The sequence below is a fragment of the Papilio machaon genome, chromosome 6 (assembly GCF_912999745.1).
Source record: "Papilio machaon chromosome 6, ilPapMach1.1, whole genome shotgun sequence".
Classification (NCBI taxonomy): Eukaryota; Metazoa; Arthropoda; class Insecta; order Lepidoptera; family Papilionidae; genus Papilio; species Papilio machaon.
In genome coordinates, this window is record NC_059991.1 from 2,734,491 (window position 1) to 2,760,570 (window position 26,080).

A 26,080-nucleotide genomic window follows, 5' to 3' on the forward strand; every position below is an offset into this window, starting at 1 on the left:
TCAGAAACCAACGGTCAGTCACTTTTGTCCCTGTTTAATACTGTTGTTTGTGCAAGTCATGGATGAATTGTATTATTCAAATACAATACTGTATTCTAGTGGTTTTTGATATTACGCAGTAAAAATCCCTACAGCCAAATGAGTGTATTCAAAACCAACATTTTCCTTTTAAAAGAGTAACAGTTTACTCAATTATTGGTTTAGATTTTAAGGTCATCGTTTTCAGAGCAGCGTCTTTCAGGTAATCTACTGGTAAAGGAGAGGAGATTATATAGCATAGGCTGTATATGGTTGGTGGTTGGCCATTGACACCACGATACATTAAAAAAATACCTGAAAGAATTAATATAAAACAAATTTGTTCTTTATATTCAAATATGCCTTATCCTTCTAATCCTCAAAAAAAAAATTGAGAATATGAAGGAAGTGATGTAGATATAAAAAAAACAATCTTCTAAATTTTATTGATATTTGTCGTTAGCGCGAGTCTTACCGTTGTTAGATCGTATCCAAGACCATTGATGGTAGTTAACCACTAACGGTATGCTAATTCTGATCTTACAACTTACAAGTGTTCTAATTAGGTTGATATTCTACTTATAGAAATCTGAATCTAGCTTCAGTCTAGTTATTGAGGTCTACAATGAAAGGTGATCTTTAATGTAAATTAAGTATGAGTATCAAAAATACATATTAAGAGATCACATAAGTACCTAACCTAATTTAATGTCCACGTGTGGTTGTAACAGATGTTGTGAAGTATATATATTTAAAAAATACTACAAACAATTCCAGTGGCGGGGTACCCTTCGTCGTGCGGGCGGTTCAGGCAGCAGCTTCAACTCTGGCACGCTGACCAGCGGTGCGACCAGCGCGCCCGCCCAGTCTCACCATCTCATGTGCAGCATGAGAGACTTCGGCCACACGGCGGGCGGGGACGAGGCAGAGCTGTTGCTATGGTTACACGATGCCCGGAGAGCGCAGCCGTTATCAGAGAGATTCCGCGTTAGAATAGCGAGGGATGGATTCTCTAATTACGTGGACAGATTACACGCTAATAGTACACTTTTCTCCGTGAGTATTATAACTATCGAATAGAGTTACTTTTGTTTTATAACAGGAGAATTAGAGACGTTGGAAAAAGCCAATGCAGTTTTATACATTTAATAAACTATTGATCATCAAATAGAAAAGTAAAATAAACAAAGAAACGTAAGAGAAGGTTCTTTATTAAGTTTTGGTAACAGTTGATTTTTCTTTTGTTAAAACCAAAAACTGTTAAACTTCAAATTATGGCAAATTTATTTCATTTATAAATCACACTCACATGGATATAAAAATTTCCAATGACTCATAATTTATTCGAATATTGAATATCATTTACATGTTACTTAATGTTATCATTTGCATTTCCTCTTACGCAAAATTATGCATTAACGAGGAACACTGTAGTGACTAAACGGAGTAAAAAAATCACAATAAACTAATATTCTTTCAAAATTATTTATAACTAGCTGTCGCCCGCGACTCAGCGCTGAATAAAAAATAACTTAATTAGTACCCTATGTGTTCTTCGAGACTGTGTTCTACATCTATACTAAATTTCAGCGAGATCCATGCAGCCGTTTTGGAGATACCTTCTAACAAACATCCATCCATTCATCCATATAACTATCCATACATCCAAACATTTGTATTTATAATATTAGTAAGATATGATTGACACTTTAAATCTGACATGTTTATCAGAAATACTTGGCTTAGTTACTCACCTCAAAATTAATATGTAAGATCCACATTGTTCTCGTCAATGTCTACTCTAGTTTGCTAGCTTAGCTTTTGCTCGCCACTCTGTCCGCGCGATATTATAAAAATCTTAATAAGTAATCTATGTGTTCTGACAGACTATGTTCTACATCTGTGCCAAATTTTATAAAGATCTGATAAGCCGTTCCGGAGATACCTTCATTCATCGGAGACCAATTCTTATAAACTTTTTATTATGTATTATTTTTAAACGTTCGTGAAACATAAACTAAACAAAAACTACACTCACGTAAATTTAATCTGGTGTCAGCGCTACCATCAGGGTGAGCGGTACTGGGATGAATTGTGTTCCGTCTGTGACTCAGTTTATGTAATGTTAGGACCTGTCGATGACGGACTTGTCTCGCGAGCTGTGGCTGGTGGCGTGGGTGGTGCGCGTGGGGCGGTGGGCGGGCGCTGCGGGCACGGAGCGGCGCGGCCCAGTCGCACGTCGCCCGCTCGGCGCCGGAGTGCTGCCTCTCGCAGACTTCCTCCGCCAGCCAGGACACCATCCCGCTGAAAGAGAGTACACGTTTAAGGTATTGTTGGAAGAGATTGAAATGAAAGAATTCCAGAGTAACGAAATATTGAGAATTTTTCATTTTATTTCAGGTTTATCAATGCGAAGAGAAGGACTTTCATCAGTTGCATGACATGTTGATACGTAAACAAACAAATAAGTGCAATATTCTACCCGGACAGCCTAATTACGGTATATAACTTGCTCTTATAATACCTGGTAATCTCTTATAATTTCACACTGATATCATCAAGTCATTGTTTTGTTCCCAGGTATTGTAGTAGCATTGCGCTTGCTAACGAACTCTGCAAGTATAACGGAGGCAGTGGGGTCGGGAGCAACAGTAACACCGAAGCGGGGATTCCCCGACATTATAATGCCGGGTGACGTCCGCAACGACCTCTATCTGACGCTGGAGAGAGCGGAGTTTGAACGCGGAGGGAAGAGCACCGCCAAAAACGTCCTCGCCACTGTCAACGTCCATGACAACACGGGACAGCTTATAAGTGTGAGTTAACTTCAACTTAACCTCGATGATAATAACCTGAGGGTTGTTGGGACCATAGGTAGTGTGGTGGGTTTAACTTCAATGGTGCCATTCTCGCGGAATATTCTACCACAAACAGCCTTGTTGTGTAACAGTATGTCCTTGGCAGTATTTCCAAACCAATACGACTTAATCCTTCAAGAAGTGAGAGTATCTTTACCTATTCACGACGGCAACGCGTCTGCAGTTCCCTTTATTGTCGATGGTCATCTCAGTATTCCAGAAAAAATATCGATGACGAAATTTCATCAGATCTAACCATTCTAGTATCTATGACCTTACATTAGAAGTCATAGGACAACAGTGTAGTTTTCTTTAAGTCCATCAATGTTAAGTGACAACTAGATCTAAAAGAAATATACAATTTGTATGCTTTATGAAGTCCAGACATATTCATATCGATTATGTGTCGTGATTGGTAAGACAGGAGTGTGTGTGGGGCGCGAGCGGCGCGGGCGCATCGTGTTACGAGTCTCTGGTGCTGTACCACAACAACAGCCCCGCCTGGGCCGAGCAGCTGCGCCTCACAGTGCCTCTCGACACCTTCACGCACGCGCACGTCCGCATCGAGTTCCGACACTGCTCCAGTTTGTTCACATTATATATTCATTTCTCTTGTCATATCTCTCATTCTATAAAAAAACAGAGACAATATGTTTTCATACGCCAGTAGAATCTTTGTAAATATCCTGACGGCTTAAGGTCATCTGCGGTCATCCAGCTACGCCCAACTAAACCTAAAATTGTATTTTACGCAGCAACTCGCTCGAACTTAACGATAACTGAAAATATTTATAATAATCCGAACATATTTTTTTCATTAGCTACAGACTTAATTGGTTAGCTCTTGAACTATAAAAAGTCTTTATTTTAGGTGTTGAGAGAATGAAATTGAAAGGGACTTTAGGCTTTTGTCGCCTGGACTCAAAATCAAACTCTTTCTCTTTCCTTCCTCTCTTCCTGTGTAGTCTGACTAACGTGATATGTTTCAGCTCGCGATAAGAACGAAAGGAAATTGTTCGGGTTCTCGTTCGCGCGGCTGATGGAGGCGAGTGGCGCGACACTCAGAGACGGAGCGCACGATCTCTACGTATACAAGTGTGATGATCCCACCAAGTCAGTACATTGCACATTCCAACCCTAATGTCTGCCATTCTTAGCCATTTTACGTTAAATACTAAGAATATATAATATCGTCGTTCTCATAGTTGGTCACTTTAGAAGACTTTAGTGTACTTTAATATTTAATCTACAATAAGGAAGACCACTAAATATAAAGGAGCCAGCTGAAAACCAGCGCAGGGACAGTTTAGTTTTTGCATGCATACCCTTTGCCTCATTTTATTTGTGTTAATCTGTGCTATATGTGTCAATTTTATACTCTGTGTAATATCTATATTCTCTCTCGTTAATCTGTATTTTTTATTTCGAAATGAATCATAGAGCAGCAGTATTTTTTTGACACAATCGTGACAGTTAATGTTTGTACTAAATGCCACATAAGTATATTGCGAACATATGAATGGTTTAAAAAATTCCAAATAGAATTTATCAATTACCATTTTCTTATAAATTACATAAATATTTGTTGTGATATGTTTGCAGATTGCAGAATGCAAGTTACCTGTCGCTGCCGTCGTGTGCAAACGACACGACGCGCACAGCGACATCTAATGGCGTCATACCAACCTTCCAGAGGAGCTCCAAGGAAATCTGCACAATCAGCACATTGTTGTGTTCAACAAAACTCACACAAAATGGTATAAATTAAGATATATGCAGTTTCTCTGGTATTGCGGATGTCCAGGGGTCGATGTTCAAGCAGCTCGTTTGGCCCCTTCTCTTAAAAAAACATATTTATAACACATTCCATAGATATTATTTTTCTACAATTTAAAAGTCTTTAACTTGCAAAGATGTGATATGTTACCGGTATGATATGGTATGTTACATCTTCTTGTTCTTAGTGAGAGTCGAAACAGTATATATTACTACTCTGTACATATTTCAGTGAAAACCCACATGTATACTTATGTATCAGAGGACCTGCTGGCGCTGCTGCAGTGGCGCGCGCGGCCCGAGCGTGTCCAGGAGACGCTGCTGCGAGTACTGAGGCTGGGTGATGGTCTCAGCTGCGAGGAGCTCATCAAGTTCTTACGAGATGTGCTGGATGCACTCTTCGCGCTCTTCTCCACTGAGGACGGCAACAGGTTTAGTGATACGTTAAGATAGACCAATACATTTTTTGTACTAACGCTTACTATATCCGTGACATCTAAGTACGTATTGCATTTTGCGACTGTAAGCAAATAGCTTGTCAAATGTTGGTATCATTATTTTGTAATAACCAAAAAGGAAACCCAAATGGAAATCTTTCATAATTTGAATTGGATTATTGATTTGAGGAATTGTAGATGATTTTGTATGGATTAATATTTTAATTTTTAATCAATTTGTAGCACTCCACACTCTGGCACGGTGTTCCTCGTGCTGGTGTCAATCTGCAGTCTGCTGGACGAGAGCCGCTTTCAGCATTTCCGGCCCGTGCTCGACGTATACATCGAAGAGCACTTCTCAGCTGCTTTGGTCTATAAGTAAGTATACTTTTTATTTTATACTAGCTTTTTCCCGCGACTCCGTCCGCGCGGAATAAAAAATAGAAAACGGGGTAAAAATTATCCTACGTCCGTTTCCTGGTACTAGGCTACCTGCCCACCAATATTCAGTCAAATCGATTCAGCCGTTCTTGAGTTATAAATAGTGTAACTAACACGACTTTCTTTTATATATGACACTTATGTACAGTCAGAGAATTTCGTGATGTTCCACTTACAAAAAAATGTTTCTTGCAACGAGACAAACTTCACCCCTTATAAAATAGCCAAAAAGGTAGCAACGAGTTGCGTAAACGACATCATAATAGTAAAAAGCAATTAATCGTGTACCACTGACAGACCTTTTTTCATACAGTTTATTGTTCCGCGTTCAAGTTTCAATGTATACCAAAATTTCAAACTACTGTCGATTTTTAAGTAGAATACCGCCAGTTTCCTCGATTGTACATGATCACAAAGAGAAGTTATTATTAAATCCAGTTGTTAGGAAAGCTGACTATTATATTTAATAGTCAACTAAATACTAGTATTTTAGCTTAAATATTTATATTTATCCAGGGGTCTGCTATCATCGGTGCAGCATTGCGCGGAGTGGGCGGCAGGTGCTGAGGGTCAGGAGCCGATTCGCAAATGTCTGCGCTCGCTGGGCGCAGTGTTCCGTCTGGCGGTGCGCTCGCGTCGCCTGTTCGCGCGCGCCACTGGCGGACAGTACGAGGACAGCTTCCGGCGAGATGTGCGCGCTGCGCTGCATGCGCTCAAAGCGCTCGCACAACACCCGCATAGGGAACATCTTGCACCTGCGCAAGTAAGACTACATCGATGGAAGAAAGCGATTTTGTCATATCTCAAAATATCTAGTTTTACACCAGAGCCAGAAAAACTATTTCAAAAAATCGTAACTCCTAAATTAATAAAGATAGGAAATTGAACTTTGGGACATATTTCTATCAATCTAAACCCTATTTGATACCGTTAATTAGATTGTACTAAAGTTACTACTTCATTGATTTTTTACTAGTTACAGCAATTGATGTTAACTTATTTGGGACAATTTTCGAGATACGACTTTTCCGCTTTCTGCCGTCGACATTATTTTTATTTTTAGCTGTAATTTGCTTGTTAGCCAAAGTGCTAAAGTAAATCTCTTTCACAAAGCTTACTGATTACTTTACCAAAATTTGTTATAAAGTTTTAATCTTCTAAAAAGAAATTCATATTTGTCTTGACCTTGAAATGTATGGTTAAGGAAATCTGACACTATTTTAGTTTTAATCAACGTTCAGTATAGATTTTTCATAATCTACTAAGGGTGACTACTTAACGATGGGGTCCATTGGTATTCTAGGTAGCACTGATGACATCATGGGCGAGCGTTGCCAAGGAGGTGGCATCAGCGCTAGGTCCAGTGGAGGCGGCGCGGGTCACGGCGGCCATGTTGGACGCGGCGGCCGCCAACGCCCCGCCCGCCCTCGCCAAGGCCCGCCTCCTTGCAGCACAGGATATACTTAAAGGGCCTCTGGGACAGGACCCTGGTTAGTACATATATTACAATTCAGCTTTTTTTTCATTTCGTGTTTAGATCTATAACTATGGAGTTTTATATTTATGGTTGAAATTCATGAAACAAACACTTTTCACTGACTTAATATCGGACCTATTGAACATTGTTGTTTTTCTGTGCTCGTCGGTTTATAGTTTTTCTTTGTTTTTTAATTATGGAATGAATTAAAACACAATCCACCATATTTTATTTTATCCAACTGACAGATCTACCATATAATTTTTTAGCGAGTGACATTAAACGCGTTCAGAAACATCATACCTTTATAGGAACTAAGTAAGATCGTGTTCTGAAAGATGGATTCTTTACTAATGATTTTTTTTTTTTTATTAATTTATAAACTGTTTTTAAAGATCTATAATTTGAAAAATAATTGTCCTTATTGTTTGTTAAAATACCTGAAGCCTCAGTTATTGCTGTGACAGTAATATACACATGTAAAATCAATATAAAATTCTATATTTCATTATAGAGGCACGTAACATAGTGCTAACAACAGCTTGTCATCACTTGCGCGTCCATCTTGCACGACGTGATGAACTGTCCCAGTGCGCGGACATGCTGGGCGAGCTGGTGACACTGCTCTGGCGGAAGGAGGACCCTGACATTGTAGAGGATGAACTGGACCCAGATGTTGATGTTCTATGTCTGAACACACTCGATGTGTTGGTGGAGACTGTGCTGCATTTGATTGGAGGAAATTCACCTGTGTTGGTGTGTATGAAAATTATATTTTTATTTAGATGTATTGAAATTATAAAGGGTTTTAATCTAAGATCCATCCATCCATACATCAATTCATGAAAAAAGCGGTTTAAATTTTCTCAAAACGGCAATTGCATAAGTAAAGACCTAATATTAAGTATGTTATGTGTTGCAGGGTTCAATGGTGGCTGGTCTATTGGGCACGATGGAGTTGCTGCGGCCGGCGCACTATCAGCGCCTGTGGAGCCACTTGGCACCGCATCCGCATGATCGCAAACCCCTCAAGGACTTCCTCATGCGAGCATTTCTCGTCTTTAGACATCTCATAGAACAGGACGTACGTTCACAACTTGAGTATACTAAAAAGTAATCTTTTGAAAAATAATTCAGTTAGTTTATTTGAAAGTTACAACGGGGCTGTAAACATTCTGAAAACCAACAATTAACGGCAATTGTCAAAGATACTTCTCAGTTACTGAACTTTTGAGGAGACTTTTTTAAATTTTAAGTTTTTTCTACAGGTTTTTCCATCTGATTGGATGATGCTACGAGTGCAGAGCTGTAAAGTATTACTTTCGGCGTTACAAGATTTGGCAAAACCATTGCTTGAGAGATTTATGGGTGATGAACCTCCACAATTTGATACACAGGTAAACTTTGAATTGTCAACAGTAATTAATTTTATGTACATCCTTAAATCATCTGTAAAGAGATAACCTGATATTCTTTTATAAGCAATTTTTCATACTGTTGAATTTGCTGCTATAAAATTAGCAGGCGCAAGATGATAAATATTACGTAGGTTTTGTGGTTATTTTTAAAGCATTTATTGTGTATGCGTGTAGCTATGGTCGGGGTATTTAGAGCTGGGTGTGGCGCTGGTGACGTGCCGGGCGTTGCAATGGGAACGCTGCGCCGGCCGCGGCCCCGACCGCCCGCGCATGCGTGCCGCCGCCGGACTACAAGTGCTCGCTGTATGGAGCCGACTAGGTGAGTGTTACAACCGAGTTTTAAGTTAATAGTTGCCGGATTACAAGAAAGAATATAAAAATAACCATCATCATCTCCCTGGCCTTTTCCCTCTCACATGGGGTCGGCACACAAGGTTTTAAGAACCTTAAAGTTTTGGCTTAAGTTTTTACGGTCGGCCGCCTGCCTGTTGCCAACCCTACTTGGGAAGAAAAAAAAACAAACATATTTTTTTGTAATTAACATACCAACATGTCGATTTAAGATAACCATAGAATTCAACTACCGTGACTTGTATTACTACAAATTATTTATTTAATTTTCTAGCAAAGTTCTAGCAAAGTCCACGTGTGGAATAAATTTAATTCAACTGAAAAATAAATTCTGACTTCGGGTAATGTGTCAGGTCCGGCGCAGCTACACCTGATAGGCGTGGCGGTGGGCGCACTACTGGAGGTGACACTGGTGGGCGCGCTGCGTCGTGCGGCGCTGGGCGCACTGGTCGCGCTGATGGCGGCTGAGCGCGCGGCCACTGGCGGCGCACGACGCACTGAGGCCGCGCTCGTTGACAAGCTCGACTCCCTCGTCGCTGATAACAAAGCTGATGATCATTATAGACGACTCTTTGACACAGTGTTAGTACACAACTTGAAAATAACACACAGTCACATCATTAACCTGCCCTTATCATTATGGAGGGTCGGTAGAGCATGTACTACTCCTCCATACATCTCTATCAGCCCCCTTCTTACGCATGTTCTCTTTCACATAATCCATCCATACTTTCTTTGGTCTTCCTCTACCTTCCACCATCCATTCAACCATCTGAAACATTGGTGGCCCAACATTCAGATCCGTACAATACGATAGGTCTAACGATTGACTTGTAGAAATGTCCCTTAAGCTTACAACAAAAAACACACAGCCATTACTCGATTTTTTAGTTTGTCAATTTAACTTATGTAATACATTTTCAATGTCCGATACTAACCCAAACTACATTTTTACTATGCATACTAAATCTGCAGGGAGCATTTGAGTTCAGTGTAAGTATATTGTGACATCTTACTAATATTATAAATGGGAAATTTGAAATGAATGGATGGATATTTGTTAGCTTTGCGACAGCTAGTCTATGAATATTTCACTAGATAATACAGTCAAAATCTGTTATAACGACATCGAAGGGACTACTCATATTGAGTCGTAAAAACCGATAGTTGTAACAACCGGTGACAGGTATTAATAGGAAAGATATGTAATAACATTCAGCCAGGACCTTTGATTTTGGTCAATTTAACCGGTATGTTGTTCTAAACGATGTCGCTATAAACGGTTTTGACTGTATTTTACTTATTACTGTATAATTTAGTGTTTATGAGATGATAGTTCAGAATTGTACAATACTCAGGCTAATGGAGCGCGTTTCTACTGAGGGATGGCGCGAGGCGGGCGCGGCGTTCGTGGGCTGCGTCACGCGGCTACTGGAGCGGCTGCTGGACTACCGCGCTGTCATGCAGGGAGCAGAACACCGTGACAAGCGCATGTCTGCCACCGTCAACCTACTGGTAACCTCCCCCATATACATGCCACGCCCACTCTGTCATTCCCACTCTGACACGCCCACTCTGTCATTCCCACTCTGTCATTCCCACTCTGACACGCCCACTCTGTCATTCCCACTCTGACACGCCCACTCTGTCATTCACACTCTGACACGCCCACTCTGTCATTCCCACTCTGACACGCCCACTCTGTCATTCACACTCTGACACGCCCACTCTGTCATTCACACTCTGACACGCCCACTCTGTCATTCACACTCTGACACGCCCACTCTGTCATTCACACTCTGACACGCCCACTCTGTCATTCACACTCTGACACGCCCACTCTGTCATTCCCACTCTGATACTCCCACCTCACAAACTTGCGTTTCACTGTCGAATTGTCTGTACGAAATATAACCACCCTAGTTTTCTAACAGATACGTTTTTTTATTAAACATTTAACGTGAAAATAAATTAAAATTGTACAGTTGTATGTGAATTTTGAGATAAATATGAAATTCATTATGACTGATATGTAATTTCAGAACTTCTACAAGAACGAGATTGATCGCAAGGAGATGTACCTGCGCTACGTGTACAAACTTCATGATCTGCACATCGCCTCTGATAACTTTGTGGAGGCTGGATGCACGCTGCTTGTAATATTACATTTTTTATATTTCAAATCTTATTCATATAAATAAAATTGGAGTGTCTGTATGTGGTATTGAAAAAAATATATATTTTTGCGAAACTGATAACGAAAAACTAAGTTTTAAATATCTTGTCTGTCTAAATGTATGTTTGTCCGCAAGGTTGCGTTTGTTCCGTATAATCTCTGGAAAGGCTGAACCGATTTTGATGTGACATGGACTGCAAGTTTTTTTTTTAATTCTGAGCTAACGAAGTTGCGGGCGATCTCTATTTAAATAAAATTTTACATTCAATAATGGTTATCTTACATAAGATTAGTTATATTTTGAGAATTGTACTTGTTTTAGCAGAACTTTTAAGTCTAAATATATGATTAACTAGCTTTTGTCCGCGACTCCGTCCGCGCGGAATTAAAAAATAAACTTATAAACATCTGTGTCAAATTTCAACAGGATCCATTCAACCATCCATCCATCTAAACATTCGCATTTATAATATTAGCAAGATTATTGTGTTTAGCATATTACATTTATTGTTCCAGTTGTATGCGGAAACTTTAAGCTGGGACAGTGATCAAATAGGCGTAGATCCAGAACATCCTGAAGTACCGGAATGGAAACGTAAAGAGGCGTTATATAATCAAGTGCTGGAATACTTTGATCGTGGAAAGGTAAGGTATATCAAAATGGTGTAAGTTTCTGTCAATAATTATTGAGGCTGCTTTTAATCTAAATGTTTAAGTTAACAATTTCATTATTAAAAAAAAAGGCTACCTGATTCCACTAAAATACCAAAGTTACTGATGCTTTTAGTAATTTGGATCACGTTAAAAGATTATAGATTTGTTGCATACTTTTAATGAATAGAAAAAGGAACAGAACAAGGTTTAACAATGGATCTCGCAACAACAATATTTGTTGGGTGCACGAATGGGCCTCGACCAGAAAAATACCACACAGAAGACAGGCTTCAAGTGGAAGTAATTCCGCGTTTCTTATTAGGAAAGGATAGGAAGGCGGAAGTGGATTTGGCATAGAATGGTGAAACATCCTCTTCCTGTGCGTCCTCTTCTCCGTTGATTAAAGGTAGACAACGCATCTACATTTGCGAATGTCTATGGGCAACGGTCGCTTCGCTATTTCGGCGAATTCAGGTGGTCGTTTGTTCGTTTTCTACCTTTCAATTGAATGTGAAAGTTGTAAACTATGTCCCGCAGTGTTGGGAGAAAGGTCTGCCATTGCTGCGTGAGTTGGGTGCACTGCACGATGCGCAGTGTGACTACGCGAGGTTGGCGCATGTGCTGCGTCGTCACGCCGCATTCCTGGACGCCGCGCTGCAGCAGCTCAGACCAGAGCCGGAGTACTTCCGTGTTGGATTCTACGGCAAGGGGTGTCCGCTCTTCGTTAGAGTGAGTTATACGTTATTTGTATTCATAACTTGCAGTACTTCAAATGAATTCTGACAAACTTGTATTCGTATACGTCATTGTATTTATCCAATTTTGCGAAGTTGGTCACCTAATTTGAATAGTCTTTGGATTTCGACGTTCAAAAAGTATATCTCTGCTATTGTGAAAGAAAAATCGAGAAAACTAGTCTTAAAAATTAAATATCAGGTCCAACTTTGCTATATCTGTTTGAAAAATCTTACTAACATTATAAATGCGAATGGATGGATAGATGGACAGACGAATGGATGGATGGATGGATGGATGGATGGACGGACGGACGGATGGATGGATGGATGGATGGATGGATGTTTGTTAGAAGGTAACTTAAGAACGACTTAAGAGTTCTCGATGAAATTTGACATATATATGGAAAATAGTCTTTAAGAACGCATAGGCTACTTATTAAGTTTTTTTTCCGCGCTTTCGAAGTCTTATTTGTAAAATGTAGGATGTTAAAATTTGCAGAACAAACAGTTCGTGTACCGCGGACAGGACTACGAACGTATCGGCGCGTTCACACAGCGGCTGCAGGCGGAGTACGTTGCTGCTCATATCCTCATGAGGAACACGCCGCCTGATGACTCCATTATAGCCGCTGATGGACAGTGTAAGGGAACAAAATATTGATTTGGAGTCAAAAAAAATTGGATACGGCGTCGAACCGCACACGCCCTTCTGTAAATCATCGTATAACCTCTGAGTCAGTGGATCCTAGAGTGGTAGAACCAGATTGGTAATGCTAAAACACATTAAAGGTCTCCCCCTTTATATATATCATAAAGAGACGTATACTATGTCAAAAATACGTATGTCATAAATAGAAAACATATAGATGGTGAGATTTTATAAATGTCATTTTGTATTGTAGATGACACTATTAAAATTTACCCTAGCAAAGGGCCTCCAGAGGCCTCCAGAGGCCTCCAGAGGTATTCTAGATGGGATATCTATCTTACTAATATAAATGCGAATGTTTAGATGGATGGATGTTTATTTAAAAGTATCTCGGGAACGGCTGAACTGATCTTGATGAAATTTTGGTACAAATGTAGAACATCGTCTGGAAGAACATATAGACTATTAAGTTTTTTTTTTAATTCCACGCGAACGGAGTCTCGAGAGACAGCTAATAAATTATGAATGTATGATGTATGTATTATCCAGATATCCAGATCTGCAATGTGAAGCCGGTGTGTGGGAAGGTGGTAGCTGCAGGTGCTGCAGAGGCGGTACGTCGATACTACGCCTGTAATGATGTCGACACCTTCCTTTGTGATAGACCACTTCACAAACCACCCATCGACAAGGATAACGAGTTTAAGGTATATCATAACCGTAGGTTTACACTACTGTAACATCTATATATATAAAAGAAAGTTGTGTTAGTTACACTATTTATAACTCAAGAACGGCTGAATCGATTTGACTGAAAATTGGTGGGCAGGTAGCTTAGAACCAAGAAAAGGACATAGGATAATTTTTACCCCGTTTTCTATTTTTCATTCCGCACGGACGGAGTCGCGGGTAAAAGCTAGTTTATAATAATAATAAACTAATTTAATCCATTCACAAAGCAAACAATAATAATGTAAAAAACAAACGTGCTGAAAGGAAGGAAAAAAACAAAAAATATAAAAAAGCAACAACACATACATACATACATACATATTAACAAGTATAAAAAATCAAAATTCCAACTAGATTTTCAATGTTGAATGGAGAAAGCCTTTACGCAACATTGTGCTTATTACTTATCAGAAATAATCGCTGATATTCTGCAAAAGCCTTTGCATCAGTGCGACTGTTTCTTGTAAATAATTGTTAATTTTCATACATGTACAAGTGAAATAAAGTGATTCTAAAAAAATGTTTAATTATGGATTTTGATTAGTTTGAGAAAAAAATAAAGTATAATTTGGAAAGGGGGAAAAAAATTTAAGAATACTTGTTACAAATGAAACAATAATCTTGATAAAATTGTGAAGGTATTTTTTAAATACGTTAAATTATTTTAGAGCCTTTGGATTGAACGAACAACGTTGGTGACTGAAAACACATTGCCTGGAATATTAAGATGGTCGGAAGTTATATCTAGATCCGTTGAAGAAATACCACCTGTTGAGGTAAAAATCCTTCTTTAATAGATAATTAAGTATTATAAAGTAACAAGGAACCTTTAATGTAGTTTTTTTTTATATATATCACAAGGTGGCAAACGACCAAGCGTCCACATGAATTCGCCGAAATGGCGAAGCGACCACTGCCATATCCGTTACCTACACTCAATCGTCGAAGGAGGAGACGCACAAAAAGAGAATATTTAACTGTCCTATGCATCTCCTCCATCAAATCCCCATCCTCTTCCCATCCTTTCCTTATAAGAAAAGGGTGGGAAGGGAAAGAGGACTAAAATTAGACCTCCGGTACCACACTCATCAGACGAAACGCGGAATTGCTTCCACTTCACGCCTGTATTCTGTGTGGTCGTGGTATTTAATATGTTTTCATATTAAAGCCATGAAATATGGTGATAAAACTTATCACATGCTAAATTTTATTTATAATTTTCAGTACGCATGCGAAACAATGGAGGCGACAGAACGGGAATTACGTAGTCTTATATCTCAATACACAGCAGATCCTACACAAAATATCAATCCATTTTCAATGAGATTACAAGGTACCATAGATGCCAACGTACAAGGTGGCATCAGTAAATACGAACAGGCGTTCTTAACCGCGGAGTTCGCGAGAACAGCCTCGCCCAGAGAACTGGCTGCTGCAGCTAAACTGAGGAGGTTGATAGCTTCTCAGTTAGCTGTAGTTGATGCTGGATTGACGCTGCATGGAAGATTGGCACCAGAGGAAGTTAAACCTTTGCATCGGTGAGTCATTTTTCCTCGTTTCTAATCTTTAATATTCACTTTGAGGTAGAATTGGTACTATACATACAGAATGGATTAGTTAATATGTTTGTTGGCAAACGAGTATACGGCCACCAAATTCGCCAAAATGGCGAAGCGACCGCTGCCCATAGACATCCGTAAATATAGATTCGTTACCTATTTAATCAACAGAGGAACGCACAGAAAGAGGATATTTTCCCTTCCTATGTGACCCTTTCTCCATTAAATCCCCATCCCCTTCCCATCCTTTACTTATAAGAAATGGGTGAGAAGGGAAAGAGGGCTAAAATTAGGCACCTGGAACTATTCTATTCTTACTAATATAATAAATGCGAGTGTTTGAATGAATGCTTGTTACTACATAAACAGATCTCGCAAAAAGTCGCGGACAAAACCTAGTATTTTGTAAATTTTACATTAATTCTACTTACAGGCGATTGGTGGAAAGATTTAATCAGTTAAGACAGAATTTGGGGCCTGGATTGGCGCGAGCTAGACGACAACTTTCAGAAAGTATTGTCAAGTAAGTTGCTTAATTATACATTATACGTGTATAAATGTATTTTATTAGATAAGTTAAAAAATACATGTATATTACAGCACTCCCCTGCCACCAGTACCTGCCCTGGATAAACGATCTCAAAGTATACAACAGAGTGATAATTATTATGAGGATGGACATCTCTATAATAAACCAATTGTAAGTATTATTATTTTTAAACATAGTGATATATATGTATATGTTTACTAAAAGAAATACCCGAAACATACATATCATACATACATCTAACAAACATCCATCCAGTCTTCTAAATTTTCGCATTTATAATATTAGTAAGATTACCTATACAGTAGTTAAAAGTAACAATACAGTAATATCCATGTTGATTAATTCCAGTACACGTTGGATGACTGCGAGCAGCAGAGCGGTGTGATGTCGAGCAGTCTGCCGGCGCAAGACAACCGCGAGAGTGTGGACAGCGGGGCCATGGCGCACTCCGCACCCCCGCTACCCTCTCGCCCCAAGTCCGGCGACCCCAGGAGCCCTACCAGACCACCACTAGATAACTACCGGTGTGGACTTATTTCATATTTATATTTCAGCTCTTTCGTATGAAAGCTGTTGATATGAATTTATGGTACTTAAATTTATATAAATGTTGAAGGGATTCAATGGATGAAGAAGTAGAAACCCGACGGTACAGTCGAGCGTCGTGGAGCGAGCCCGGTGACGCGCCGCCGTTGCCGCCCAGAGTGTCCGGTTAGTATTAATTCTAGTAATCTGTGTCTTATTGATGTAAACTCAGGGAATTTTTCCCAGTCATGTGACAAATGGAATATGTCCTCTGATTTGGTAATTTACGTACACTGTATATTACGTGTATAGGTGATAAGCGGTCGTGGGGTGAAGCGCCGGCGGTGCCGCGTCGTGCGGCGCGCAGTGAGGCGGGGGATGAGCGCGACTCTGGAGTCAGCATTGACGCGCACGCGTATACCAACGCGGATGACCACCGCGCACACCATAACGGTACGAACAACTGGACGATACGTTCCATTGGAGATCCCGGGTCCCTCACACTTGAGGATAGCCACCAAGGGCGTTTTAGTGAGTAGAAATCTCACATAACCTTATCTTTGCCCCGAAAAGGCAAGGTATCTTTTTGATGATTTCCTCCTCGATAAAAAACAAGCTCACGTGCACGCACTCCAACAAGTACACGAACACGTACGTTCACCTGTATGCACATGCACACGTATAGTACAAGCATCTAAACATAGCAGACGACAGCAACAATGTAATGTGGGCGACTTAACCAGTGAAATAACACAAGTACATTGTAGACACACGTGAAATAGAAGCAATTCCACATTTCACCTGATGTGTATACGTGCTAGGAGCTTAATTTTTCTTATAAGTAAAGGAAAGCGGATTGGTTTTGACGGAGGAAAGAAGGGGAAATATCCTCTTTTTGTGAAGGTCGACGCATCTGCAATTACGGATGTCTATGGGCAGCGGTCGGTTCGCTATTTTGGCAAATTCATTTGGACGCTGGCTAGTGTGCTAATCTTATAATATAAAAAGAGATTCTCAAATCTATTTGTGACTAGCTGTCGCCTGCGACTTCCGCGCGTTTTTAAAAAAACTAATAAGTTGCTTATGTGTTCTTCCAAACTATGTTCTAAATCTGTGCCAAATTTCATCAAGATCCGTTGAGTCGTTCCGGAGATACCTTCAAACAAACATCCATCTAAACATTCGTATTTATAATATTAGTAAGATTACGTAACTAACGACAGTGTATAACTTTACAGATCTGGACTTAACAGTGGAATCGTTACGTTACGAGGAGATAATCTCAATGATGTCGGAGCCGCTGCGCGTGGAGGAGGAGGAGACTCCGCCCCCCATACCACCAAAGGGGCTCGGCCATCTCAGCAGCTTCGACTCCGGACATCACGAGAACGGCGAGTCACACTGCTAACTAACACACAGTTACACAATCTTTCTTATACCTACTCAATACTACAAGATTAATGAATTAATATCTTCTCCATAATAAAGTTGCAACAAAAATATATCAAACGCCATATAAAAGTTTCTATGATTTTTTCAAATATGATCACAGCGTTCACACGCACTTTTTATACACAGGACACTTCAAAACTAGTCCACGTCACGGATATTACTGACAGAGCAGTCAATCTGTCAGTAATACTTAGTTTACATGATACCAGTACAGTAAGACAGTAGTACTGGCCTTGCATGTACTGTATAGGTTCAACAGTGCCAGTTTACATTATGCCAGTTGTATGCCATTGTTGATTTTGAGCGCTACTGGCTTATTGTACTGGTTTAATGTAAACTAGACATAATATCACTATGCTTTTATGGTTTTATGCTCCAAAAGACATAAAATCAGAATAGAGGTTAATGTAAAATTTAGTTTCACGTGTTTTTGTAGTAAATGGTTCAAAGAAAGATTGGTAAATTGTAACTTAAATTAATATAACAAAATATTATATGCTACGATAAAACTCAACCAAATCTCAGCTTAGACGTTTAGTAATTCCTTAATTTAAACTAATATATATATATATATATTTTATATTTTAGTAAGGACTCGCTTTTTTCCAGAAATATTAAAAAAAAACTTATTTTTTTCTCTTATGACGATAAAAACTATTATTTTTATAGTAAAAATATTGACAATGAATTTATTTTGAAATACACGCACAAAATATCTTTTTTTTTATAAATGATAATATAATATTAAATAACATTTAAGCAATAATTTTAATATCATTTGAGGATGCCAAAGATATGTGAATTGATAAGTAATTAAGAAACACGATCCAATTTTTTCATATCTGCTTACAAAAATCCTTTATTAATTTTGCCTACGTTTTGCATTTTGAAAGGCGTATAATAAATATTATTTTACGTTATTTTTAAAATTTAAAAAATGAAATTGCATTTAAATAATATTCATGCCATAAAAATACAATGAATTTATTTTTAATATTACATGTATTTTTATATTTTAGTGGCAGCCCTATTTAGGCTTGTAATAATTTGTGATTTTTTTTTTGGTACGCTGATATATTTAGGTCTCGTTTATGTCATTAAAGGTAATGAACGTAATTTTATTTTTTTTATCTAAGTACTCGTAATGTCATTACCAAATATGTAGTTAAGCAGAGGTCGCAATTTTAAGTCGATGTAACACTTTTTAAAACAAGCATGACGTTTGACATTATTTGGAGTAACTATAATAATCATAATATTCGGTCCAATGGTAATTTATTTGATCATTGGGCCGATGATTGGTAGAGCGATTGGGCCGATGATTGGTAGAGTGATTGCGCCGATGATCGGTGGAGCGATTGGGCCGATGATCGGTGGATCGATTGGGCCGATGATCGGTGGATCGATTGGGCCGATGATCGGTGGATCGATTGGGCCGATGATCGGTGGAGCGATTGGGCCGATGATAGGTAGAGCGATCGGCCCAACGGGAAACAACCCTATCGTATCAGTATTATACTACAACTTTGGATTTAAACATTGTGATAATTCATATGAGAAATTGCTATTTAATTATTTCCAACAAAACTAATTTGGCTGCTAAATTGACTATAGTTTTTAATATTTTGTATGAGTTTTTTTAAAGCGACATTCATTAAAATTTTATATATTTGAATATCATGCAATCATTCCTTTTTAAAGTATTAGCATTTTCAATTTTCTTTTTATAAGATTAATTCTTAAATTCCAATTTTTTTTTTAAATTACTAATGAAATTTATTTTTATAGGTTATTTTATTAGTTTATTTTATCCAAAATATTTTATAGCTTTTTATTTTGATATTTAGTATTAATTAAAATTTTACGAATTTCTTGCTCAATATAATTTCTTGATATATACTTTTATTAATTTAATATTAAAAGAAATATCCAAAAAAATTTTACTATTGCAAATACTTTGAAAGTATTATTTCATAATATTATTGGACAAATAAATTTTTTTAATACAAGTATTTTGCCAATAATTCGTGGCTAAAAATCTATAACCAATATTTAACTGCGATGCAAATTCTGAATAATTAAAAACTATTTTTTTTTTCGTTTATTACAGTTTTTATTCTAACTGTATGAAAGCGATGTTGTTATGACGCGTGTAGTATCTTCCATGGACAGTGCAATCTTAGCTTAAGTTATATAAAATACATTTTGACAAATTTTAAGCTTTTCTTAACGTAATTTTACATATTAACAGACAGGTTTGTTTTTAAAATATACGGAAATAGAATCGACAGAAATCAGCAACGATTAAATCTATCACAGTTTTGATATTTTGAGATCTCTTATTATGAAATTATTAATTTATATTTAATTTAAGTAACTTTTTATGTTCTTTATTGAAATTTTATTTGAAAAAAATTCTTTGATTATGAATTTTTGGTTCTTTTGGTGGAAAATTCAACCAATAGCCCATTATTATTTATAAATTGGCAAAAACTAGAGTTTGGTCTTAGTGTTAGTAGTTTTCAGTTGTCTTGATGGCTCTTAAGTTCAGGCGAGTTGCTGCGCAGAACGCAATTTTATGTTTAGCTGCGCAGCGCAGATGACCTTAAACCGTCAAGATATTTGAAAGACTACAAGAAGTTTCTTTTAAGAAAAAAATAATTTATTACGTGATTTGAGCCTCACAATATACTATGTAATTGTGAACATAAGACATGTGTTTTCAAGGTTTTTTTTAATTTTGACTGTTTTAAATACGTTAAATGCACAAAAGCACAATGATCAGTCGACAGTTTCAAGTCTTTCCAATAACCGAGTGATATTTTCAAATAATATACAATACAGTAGCTTTTATAATTGTAGCTCTTAAGTATTTAGTGTTTAAGTCGATTTTCCAACGAACAATTTCATAAAATATATGTAAACTTGGTATTTTGTAAGTGATGCGTTATCTCATATTTCTCTGTATGCGAATAAATATACTGCTTGTTTATATTAATCTAACCGTAGAATTCCATTGCCGTTACTATTGTAATTATATATATTGTAGTCTCTTTTTTATCAAAGGGAGTGAAAGAGACGAAAGTATCATTTCATTTGTAACAGCAGTGAAACTCTACTGTTAATATTTTTTGTATGTTGTAGTTACTTTAGTATGTTGGTAGTTGTTTTTGATACACTATTTAGTAAGTAGATTAGTAAACAATTTTGTTCTATTATAGGATAATCCCAAAGTTTATATTCTATTGACGTAATGCAAAGGTAATTAATGACAAAGTTTACTCTAAACAACTGCAAAGTTTTCATAAGGCAAGTTCAAAGTTTAACTAAGGCAAGCTTAAAGTTTACTCAGGTAAGTTTAAATGTTACCTAAAGTAACTTGATTGTTGTTTTTCTCTTGACCATCTTGATATTTTACTATTTACTAAAGTTACTTGGCTTAAATGACTTGTTTCCATGAAAACTAAATGCCGTCAAACCATCTTCTGATTAAAATCGATTTGAGATTTAAATTTTATACAAAAAATAATCTTCCTTTTGCGATGTTCCCAAAAGTAGTAATAAATATTTTTATATAAACAAATAATCTTAAATAAGAAAATGTGTTTATTTTTTGTAATGTCGTAGATTTCTTATAAGACATTTAGAAGGAAAAGCAGTAATTTTTTTTTACCCAAAATGTGTTATAACAATTTTTACATACTTCTGAACATATTTTAAAAAAAGGTTGGTAGTTTTGCTTATTTAATTTCTTTGTTAGCTATTGTGTAGAGTCAGATGTTTACAACTATAGGTGGACCAATTTAATAGGTCACATCAAAATGAGTTTAAAGTTTCATAGTAAGGTGACCTGCTTAAAAACATCAATTAAAGTGAATAAATCGATACGGATTTCAAAAATATGTGAATCGGAGTCAGTTGTTACGAATAATTTGATTTTTTTGTAACATCCTTAGTATTTAATAAGGGAAAGGTTTCACTGACGCAACATTGAAACGACGCGACGTTCATAGGTTATTATGTAACAGAAATTTAAAAAATATGTAATTGTACAGTTCTAATTTAAAAAAAAAAATGATAATATGTTCGCTGTTACAAAGTTACATTGTTGGATTTTGATGAAATGTCAAATGTGACCTATTAAATTTGTTCACCTAAAATACAGTTACCTTTTGTAGGTTGAAAGTATAGTATCACTACTAGCTGGTGTTAGGTATTCCCCCCTCTCCTCCCACTTGTAATTGTTATGTGGCATGAGTTTTCTAGTATATAGTTGGACTCGACAAATTTTAGTTTATAATTTAGGAACAATGACAAGGCATATTTTAGCCTATGTATTATTTTTATGTACACCTATGTACGTGTATATTTGGGTTTTATGTATTATTTTATTGACATATCTCTTTAGATTTAAAAAGAGGCCATCGTTTGAAATTGTCCAGTACAAAGTGTAGGGATGTAGGGAAATAATTGTCGCAAATTTGTAATCGTTTTTAATCATTACTTGTACGCATACGAGCGGAATAAATATTTAGATGAACATTTTTGTTTTATTTATATTTTATATCGTAAAATTGAAACGAATTATATTACTAAGTAATTTAGTATTCCTGCAATTATAAATTAAAAAAAAATATATTCGTCACGACTTTGAAAGTACAGAATTGAAGTAGTAATTTGAAATAGGTTTTGTAATAATTAGGTCTAGACTAAGTTTGCTAATGTGATTTAATTTGTTTCACATTAATTGTACATATACCGGAAACATATGCCGGATTTCAATCAAAATCCTTAACTGTAATACACTCCGACTTGTATATTCCAAAAGATTTCTTCTGAAACACTTTCTCACGTAACTATATTACATTAGCTAACTTTATTTTATATTACTACTTCATTTTATCGTGTAATTTTCATGACTAAAAAGGTCAAATATCAATATGGCCGTCATGAATGTAAGTTTACTTAATTTATGGCTTTCAATAGAAACAAAAGGTTACAACTTTTATGTAATAATAATATGTTATTTGTGTGACGTGTTGCTATAATAGTTAGTTGGGCTTGAGGCGACGTATTTTCATGCGAACCGATTCTTTCTATAGAGCGAATTTCGTAATAATGAGCGCTCTTAGGTCGTAATTGAAGATCAGCGGACAATCGATAGTCAGCAATACTCCCCGAGTCTATGCACGTCTATCTGAGGATATGTCCGAAGATATATATTGATTTGTTTTATAATAAGAGTAAAAACTCTACTCGTTTAAAAACACGAGTAGATTTCGTTAGTTAATATATATTTTCGCATAGAAGTAAAAAAATAATAATTGTTTATTTGTTAAATTTCACCAAGATCCCTTACACCGTTCTGGAGATACCGCCTCAAAACATCCTTCCGCATTGATATATTATTAATATTAGTAAGATTGGTATTTTTTTTTAATTTGAAATTTGATTTGGTGCTCTTTAGTAAACTTTTTTTTAATGATTTAATTTGTTTAATTCTTTATGTAACTTTATTAGTTAAACTAGTTAAAGATTAATCCATAAGATCCGGAGATCGCGCAATCGATCGTCTGATCCGTATCTCTTGTGTATCGATCACTAACTTAACAGTGGCCCCGCCTCCGCTATACTTAATGGACGGCGAGAATGTTTGACAATATTTGACACCTTAATGAAAGGGAAGAGGTCTTTGAGAGTGTTACATCACAAAACACGGTAACACTGCGCCTTGGTTATTTAAAGGCCAATTGAAGATGTGTTACTTTGAAAGGCAACTCTTAGTAATCAATGTTCAACTTTAATACAATTCCTTATAAGAATTAAAATAAAATTTACATTAGAACTGAAATTGAAAGTGGTTGAATAGTGACTGTTTTCGGTTATGGATTTACTAAGGTTATTAGAACATTGGAGTTGGATTCAAAGATCCTGACAATCATCAGCTCACTATACGTTCCTCGGTGCTCGGAGCCTTCCCTAAGATAGGGGGAATAGGTCATAATCAACCACGCTGGCCTAGTGCGGGTTAGTTGACTGTTCCTATCACTGCTAAAGGTAAATCCCTCGTTTTTATGTACAAGGCAAGGAATTCTATGACTTTTATTTATATCAGGATGCACGAGGCCTCGCTATTATCCATTCCGGCATTAATCCTTCATTTCATATTCTGTTTAATTGTTTACTTATTCCCAGATATACTCAAAACAACAATTTGACATTATTGTAGAAGCCTCGTCCGACATATCAAATAATATAAAACTATTTGTTAAATGGAAATTTCCATAAAAAATACAGCTGAAGGTTTTTATAACAAGCTCGTATTAGCCACTTGCTCATCGCAATTAATATCAATTTAATTTTACACGGCAATTGTTTGTTGATACGATCGACCCTGTCTTGTTGACCACGTGAACTAGGGTATCAACAAACGTCATAATTGTTCTTATAGTGTTCACTTTCAATGTTTATTTTTCATTACTTTGTAGTGAATTTACCACCCGCAATTATTGTGTACCAGCTGTCGCATGCGACTCCGTCCGTACGAAAATAAAAAAAACTTAATTAGTAGCTTATGTGTCCTTCCAAACTATGTCCTACATCTACGCCAAATTTAAGCGAGATCCATATAGCCGTACCTTCTAACAAACAACCATCCATCCATCCATTCATTAATCCAAGTATTTGCGTTTATAATATTAGTAAGATTGTACACCACTTTAAAAAAATTATTAACAAAGTGTATAGTTTCCCACTGACCTCTGTAACCCACTGTACCTATACAGTCTATAGTTTCAAAAATAAAAGTTATTGCAACATTTGCAGGATAATTTGGACCTCTTTGTTAATTCTGTCATTAAAATTTAAAAGCAAAAAAGTCTTAAAAGTTGTCATTATAATAATTTTCTAGATACTGTTACTAAAATCTTTTGAATAATAAAAATGTCTGCAGCGCTAGCAATGGAATCAAATCCTGAGACAATGAACAAGTATTTGAAGAGACTGGGCGTTTCTGATAAGTGGCGGATGGTTGATGTCATCAGCTTAGACGAGGATGCACTGCACTGGGTACCGCGACCCGTACTCGCTTTGACTCTCCTTTTCCCTCTGTCTAAAACTTACGAAGATTTAAGGAATAAACAAGAGGAGGATTTGCTCAGCAAAGGCCACCAGGCTCCCAAAGATGTGTTCCATTTGAGACAAGTGTTAAGCAACGTTTGCGGAACTATTGCTTTAGTTCACAGTGTGGCGAACAACACTAATCAAATTGAACTAGAAGAAGGTATTTTGAAGACTTATTTAAAGAACGCCAAAGGTTTAGACGCAGCGGCAAAAGGGGCGCTGCTGGAAAATTCCGCGGCCATGATGGAGGCCTATAAAGATATAGTAGCGGCCAGCAGCAACGAGGAGGTCACCGCGCCGGACACTGTGAACCATCACTTTGTTACCTTCGTTCATAAAGACGGTACATTATATGAACTGGATGGCAGAAAATCCTTCCCTATAGAGCACGGATCCACAAATGAAGACCGATTTTTGGAGGACGCAGCGAAGATAGTGCGGAGCTTCATTGCGCGCGAACCTGATAATATTTGTTTCAACGTTATGGCACTCGTTCCGGAGCAGTGAATTCATTATTAGTTTTTCTATACTTAGAATTGCACAAATTACATGTTCTTTTCACCTTTAGGTAAGGGTTAATTTATTTTATATTTTTAAAGTACGATTAGGTAATTATCTTAATTTACATAAATTATAAAAACTATATTACCAAATATGTCCCACCTGAAATTAAAATAAATATAACATAGTCTACTTTTTCATTATAATTAATACGATTGTTTTATCTAGGAGAGTCCTGTAGATGTTTGCACATTCACCTTTATATAAATGAAGTAGCAGTGTGACGAGGTGGCTGCGCGGTATCGCGGCATCACGCGAGCTGCAGGTTGCGGCGCGCTGCGCGGACCTGTCTTCATTACCTGCCTTCGTTAGCGAGCAGTTAGCGAGCCGGCGGCCGTCGCGCGAACTCTTCGATTCCAGCTTAATTCATAATTAATCGGTACGCATTTAACAAATCGTCCCGCGTCGACGCGACTCGATTAAGAAATCCGCTCACACTCGCAACAGGGACCCCGCATTCCTCCTTAAAATTCCCTATCTTCGGAAACTAATTAAAAATTCGCCTCGCCTCCGTGGTCGGTGTTCAATCGGGACGATATAACTTCATTTAAAAACGAGCAATCTTGTCGGAGATAAGGGCCGGTGAG

The 26,080-nt window shown here is 37.3% G+C and overlaps 2 protein-coding genes across 2 annotated transcripts in view; both read left to right on the plus strand.

Annotated features, from left to right (window-relative positions):
• The window catches only part of LOC106716535 (dedicator of cytokinesis protein 3), a 45,157-nt gene extending 26,895 nt beyond the window's left edge, over nt 1–18,262 (plus strand). Inside the window, exons 6-36 of the mRNA XM_045678465.1 lie at nt 796–1,074; nt 2,148–2,345; nt 2,419–2,518; nt 2,599–2,834; nt 3,301–3,460; nt 3,866–3,989; nt 4,479–4,633; nt 4,915–5,083; nt 5,333–5,467; nt 6,047–6,293; nt 6,834–7,020; nt 7,522–7,763; nt 7,930–8,091; nt 8,276–8,404; nt 8,600–8,744; nt 9,130–9,358; nt 9,752–9,769; nt 10,135–10,291; nt 10,819–10,932; nt 11,469–11,597; nt 12,144–12,335; nt 12,843–12,984; nt 13,542–13,699; nt 14,393–14,500; nt 14,949–15,262; nt 15,717–15,806; nt 15,884–15,983; nt 16,182–16,357; nt 16,450–16,544; nt 16,671–16,811; nt 17,597–18,262. Of these exons, the coding sequence (XP_045534421.1) occupies nt 796–1,074; nt 2,148–2,345; nt 2,419–2,518; nt 2,599–2,834; nt 3,301–3,460; nt 3,866–3,989; nt 4,479–4,633; nt 4,915–5,083; nt 5,333–5,467; nt 6,047–6,293; nt 6,834–7,020; nt 7,522–7,763; nt 7,930–8,091; nt 8,276–8,404; nt 8,600–8,744; nt 9,130–9,358; nt 9,752–9,769; nt 10,135–10,291; nt 10,819–10,932; nt 11,469–11,597; nt 12,144–12,335; nt 12,843–12,984; nt 13,542–13,699; nt 14,393–14,500; nt 14,949–15,262; nt 15,717–15,806; nt 15,884–15,983; nt 16,182–16,357; nt 16,450–16,544; nt 16,671–16,811; nt 17,597–17,766 (5,001 nt within the window). The 3' untranslated portion in view covers nt 17,767–18,262. The remainder of the gene's footprint in view (nt 1–795; nt 1,075–2,147; nt 2,346–2,418; nt 2,519–2,598; nt 2,835–3,300; nt 3,461–3,865; nt 3,990–4,478; nt 4,634–4,914; nt 5,084–5,332; nt 5,468–6,046; nt 6,294–6,833; nt 7,021–7,521; nt 7,764–7,929; nt 8,092–8,275; nt 8,405–8,599; nt 8,745–9,129; nt 9,359–9,751; nt 9,770–10,134; nt 10,292–10,818; nt 10,933–11,468; nt 11,598–12,143; nt 12,336–12,842; nt 12,985–13,541; nt 13,700–14,392; nt 14,501–14,948; nt 15,263–15,716; nt 15,807–15,883; nt 15,984–16,181; nt 16,358–16,449; nt 16,545–16,670; nt 16,812–17,596) is intronic.
• A 6,490-nt stretch (nt 18,263–24,752) lies between these two features.
• Nucleotides 24,753–25,468, plus strand: LOC106716697 (ubiquitin carboxyl-terminal hydrolase). The gene has a single exon (XM_014510263.2). It carries the CDS (start codon nt 24,753–24,755, stop codon nt 25,437–25,439), a length of 687 nt encoding a protein of 228 aa, XP_014365749.1. The 3' UTR covers nt 25,440–25,468.
• Nucleotides 25,469–26,080: the final 612 nt, after the last annotated feature.

Bases quoted from the DNA above. Each gene is read 5' to 3' on its own strand.
- LOC106716697 (XM_014510263.2), top strand. From the start codon at position 24,753: ATGTCTGCAGCGCTAGCAATGGAATCAAATCCTGAGACAATGAACAAG.